We start from the raw sequence: 3,435 nt of genomic DNA, 5'->3' as shown, positions 1-3,435 counted from the left end.
GGGGAGGCTGAGCCCCAGGGGAGGGGAACGGCCCCGGGGGATGCTCAGCCCCAGGGGAGGGGAACGGCCCCGGGGGATGCTGAGCCCCAGGGGAGGGGAACGGCCCCGGGGGATGCTGAGCCCCAGGGGATGCTCAGCCCCAGGGGAGGGGAACGGCCCTGGGGGATGCTCAGCCCACGTGAGGAGGAACGGAGGGCACATTTCAGGGATGCAGGATGGACTCTCCCAGCACTGGGGCACACAGCCCTGCAGCTGAACCAGCCACCTTCCCACACTGCCAGGGCAGCCCTGGCTGGGCCCAGAGGCCCCTGCCCGGCGGGTGGGGGCTGCCAGGGCTCACCCGGGTGCCGTGGTCGTTGTGGTTCCTCATGAAGGGGTAGAAGGCGCCCAGCTGGGTCCAGCGCACACACAGCTCCTCGCTGGTGTCGCCCAGGAAGCCGCAGATGTCGGCACCCACCAGTGGCACCCCGAAGAGGTTGAAGAGCAGCACCTCTGCAGAGGGCACAGAGGGCATCAGGGCTCTGCAGCACCCGGGCACAGAGCCTGTGGAGATGCCCCTGGCTGTGGGGGCAAGGGGGGAGCAGGGCTGTGGGTGAACCCCAGTGCCCACAGCCTACCTGGTATGGAGTAGTAGAGCTGCTGCCAGTCGCTGCCCACGTCCCCTGTCCAGTGCCCGGCGTAGCGCCCGTGCCCGGCGAAGGTGGAGCGAGAGATGATGAAGGGACGCTTGCCCCGCACCCTCAGCAGAGCACTGGCTGTGGGAGGGGTCTGCTCAGCCCCCCCAGCTGGGGAAGGGGCTCAGGGCTCCCACAGAGCCCTGTGTCCCACACCAAGGCCTCACCCACCGCCCACGCTGCCCGCGCTGGGCCTCTCCCAGCTCTGCGGGAGCTGTGGCAGGAGCCCCAGGCTCACTTGTGGGAGGCGATGGCCTCGGTCAGCCCGTACAGGCTGTGCAGGTTGTAGTGAGAGGACAGGTACTGCTGGCTGGAGGCACAGATGGTCCCGGCCTGCAGGCGGCCCCCGAACACACCTGCAGGGGAGAGGTGGAGCTCAGAGCATCCCCGGGCTCCTCCCAGAGCCCTGGGCAGGGCTGGAACCCACTCCTGTACCTGGCACGTACGGGGGATGCTCCAGGTTGTTGTTGGGGCAGCCGTCCTGGGAGCCCTCCACGAAGTTGGACGGCTCGTTCATGTCCTGGGAGGGAAGGAAAGGATGGGATGGCCCCGCTGCTGCACCGGGGCCCAGCAGAGTGCAGGGCAGGAGCCAGGGCCAGCAGCTGCACAGGCCCACGCACAAGCCACATGCCATCGAAGGGCACTTGTTCGTGGAAGTCCTTCACCATGTCGTGCCACCACTCGTGAGTCTCTGGGTTGGTGAAGTCTGGGAACGCCGTGGGGCCTGGCCAGACCTGCAGGAGGGAGAGCGTCGGGCAGAGCCCCCACCTTCCACCACGGCCCCCCAGAGGTTTGTCCCCCACTCTGGGGGTGCTGCTGCCACTCGAGCCCTGTCCGTGGGCACAGGGGCTGCTCCCCACACGCACCTTCCCGATCAGGGGCTGCCCCGTGGCATTTCTGATGAACACCCCTCGCCTCAGGCCCTCGTCGAAGGGTTTGTAGGTGCCAGGGGGCCCCGAGCTGCTGATGCCAGCGTCCTGGAAGGGCACAAAGCCTGGGCAGCAGCGGGGAACGGCCAGCCCTGCCCTCATCACCACCCTGGGGCAGCTGAACCCGCACCAGCCTGCCCGTGCAACTCACCACAATCATGATGTACCTCAGCCCACGGCTGTGGAAGTCCCGCACCATCTCCGGGTAGTCCCTGAAGCTTTTCTTGTTGAAGGTGAAATCCCTCTTGGCATCTGCGTAATCCAGGTCGTTCCACTGCACATCCTGTGGATGGAGGCACGGTGCTTGGGCAGGAGCAGGGACCCCCCGTGCTGCTGTGGGACTCAGGAAGCCCCCCAGGCCCCACAGCCCCAGGAGCAGCCAGCACCTACCAGGGGGAAGCGAGCTGCTGTCATGTTGGCCACCACCTGCCGGGTGATGTCCGTGGAGGAGTAGCCCCAGCGGCACAGGTGGAAGCCCAGGCCCCAGTACGGGGGCATGAAGGGGAACCCTGGAGGGAGGAGGGTGGGTGCTGGCAGGGATGGCCCAGCCCTGTGCCACCCCAGAGCCTTGCTGGGCCACCCCAGAGCCCTGCTGGGCCACCCCAGAGCCCTCTGGGCCCCACGGCTCACAGCATCCCGGCCATGGCTCAGCCATACCAACCACATCCAGGTACTGCCGCACCACACTCTTGGGGTCGGGGCCCAGGAAGATGTAGAAGTCCAGGATCCCTCCTGTCGTGCGCCAGGTCAGGGCTGGGCTGGGCTGCAGGAGCACGTCTGGGGAGGCACAAGGGCCAGGGGAGGAAGCTGAGGATGAGGACAGGGCCAAGCCCACGCCCAGTGCCCCACGGGACTCACCCATGGCATTGCTGTTCAGCAGAAAGACGCCGTGGGCTGAACCATCGTCCTCCATGACCAGGTAGAAAGGGTGGGAGCCGTAGAGGTTGACGTGGGGCTGGAGCAGAGCACGGTGTGGTGCCAGTGAGGCTGTGCTGGAGACCCCCACACCCACCCAACTGTGCTGGCCTCGGGTCAGGAGCACGGGCTGCAGGTGCCAACCCAGGGCTGTGCTCCCAAACTGCAACCTCAGCCTAGCCCTGCCCTGAGCCAGAGCTCTGCAAACACTCCCAGGCAGCACAGAGCTCCAGGGGGACAAACCTGGCCTGGGGACAGGGGTCCCATGGGTTTGTGCAGTGTTATGGCTGAGCTGAACCAGCACACACACATCTCCTCAGCCCCAGGAGAGGCCGCAGGCCACCCCAGGAGCTCAGATGAATCTGTGTCCCTTTCCCTCAGCCCCGCTCCGTACCGCAGGTGCCATGTCCCGATTCCAGAGGGTGACCCTGGTCCATGCTGTGTCAAGGAACAGCGGGGTCAGGTGCTCCCCCAGCCCCGAAATGAAATGGGAGGGCAGGGAGGTGGAGATCTGCAGGAACTGGTCTGTGAAGAAGAGGGGTGCGACCGTGGTGTTCAGCCTGCAGAGAGAGAGGGGGACTCGGCCAACAGCTGGGAGGGAGGCACCGAGCTGGGGCCACCGCTGCTGGGCAGGGACACGAGTGCTCATCACCACGGGAGACAAAAACAAGTTTTGGCCGAGCTCTGCGATTCCTGCTTCCCTGCCCAGCCATGGAACTGCAGAGGGAGCAAAGGTAAGACCCCGACAGCCTCCCCGCTGGTGTCACCGGTGTCGCAGGTGAACAGCAGCGTCCCTGCAGCCACCCCGGCACTGCGGGGCTGTGCGGGTTTCCATCCCGAATCCCTCGGGGGGCACCGGGGGCACTTACAGGACTGTCCCGCCGCGCTGCCGGCACACGACGAGGCCGAAGGGCTCC

The 3,435-nt window shown here is 66.6% G+C and overlaps 1 protein-coding gene across 1 annotated transcript in view; it reads right to left on the bottom strand.

The window, feature by feature from the left end:
- GAA (glucosidase alpha, acid) overlaps positions 1-3,435 on the bottom strand; it is a 6,951-nt gene that overhangs the window by 2,250 nt on the left and 1,266 nt on the right. The window contains exons 2-13 of the mRNA XM_031064660.1: positions 3,388-3,431; positions 2,913-3,078; positions 2,462-2,558; positions 2,261-2,380; positions 1,994-2,112; positions 1,755-1,886; positions 1,541-1,651; positions 1,295-1,408; positions 1,110-1,194; positions 913-1,030; positions 618-751; positions 285-492 (exon numbers count right to left, since the gene is read on the bottom strand). Of these exons, the coding sequence (XP_030920520.1) occupies positions 285-492; positions 618-751; positions 913-1,030; positions 1,110-1,194; positions 1,295-1,408; positions 1,541-1,651; positions 1,755-1,886; positions 1,994-2,112; positions 2,261-2,380; positions 2,462-2,558; positions 2,913-3,078; positions 3,388-3,431 (1,448 nt within the window). The remainder of the gene's footprint in view (positions 1-284; positions 493-617; positions 752-912; positions 1,031-1,109; positions 1,195-1,294; positions 1,409-1,540; positions 1,652-1,754; positions 1,887-1,993; positions 2,113-2,260; positions 2,381-2,461; positions 2,559-2,912; positions 3,079-3,387; positions 3,432-3,435) is intronic.

The sequence above is a fragment of the Geospiza fortis genome, unplaced genomic scaffold, assembly GCF_000277835.1.
Source record: "Geospiza fortis unplaced genomic scaffold, GeoFor_1.0 scaffold546, whole genome shotgun sequence".
NCBI lineage: Eukaryota > Metazoa > Chordata > Aves > Passeriformes > Thraupidae > Geospiza > Geospiza fortis.
The sequence above is the reverse complement of the archived record's forward strand: the minus strand, read 5'-3'. Positions and strand labels throughout refer to the sequence as shown.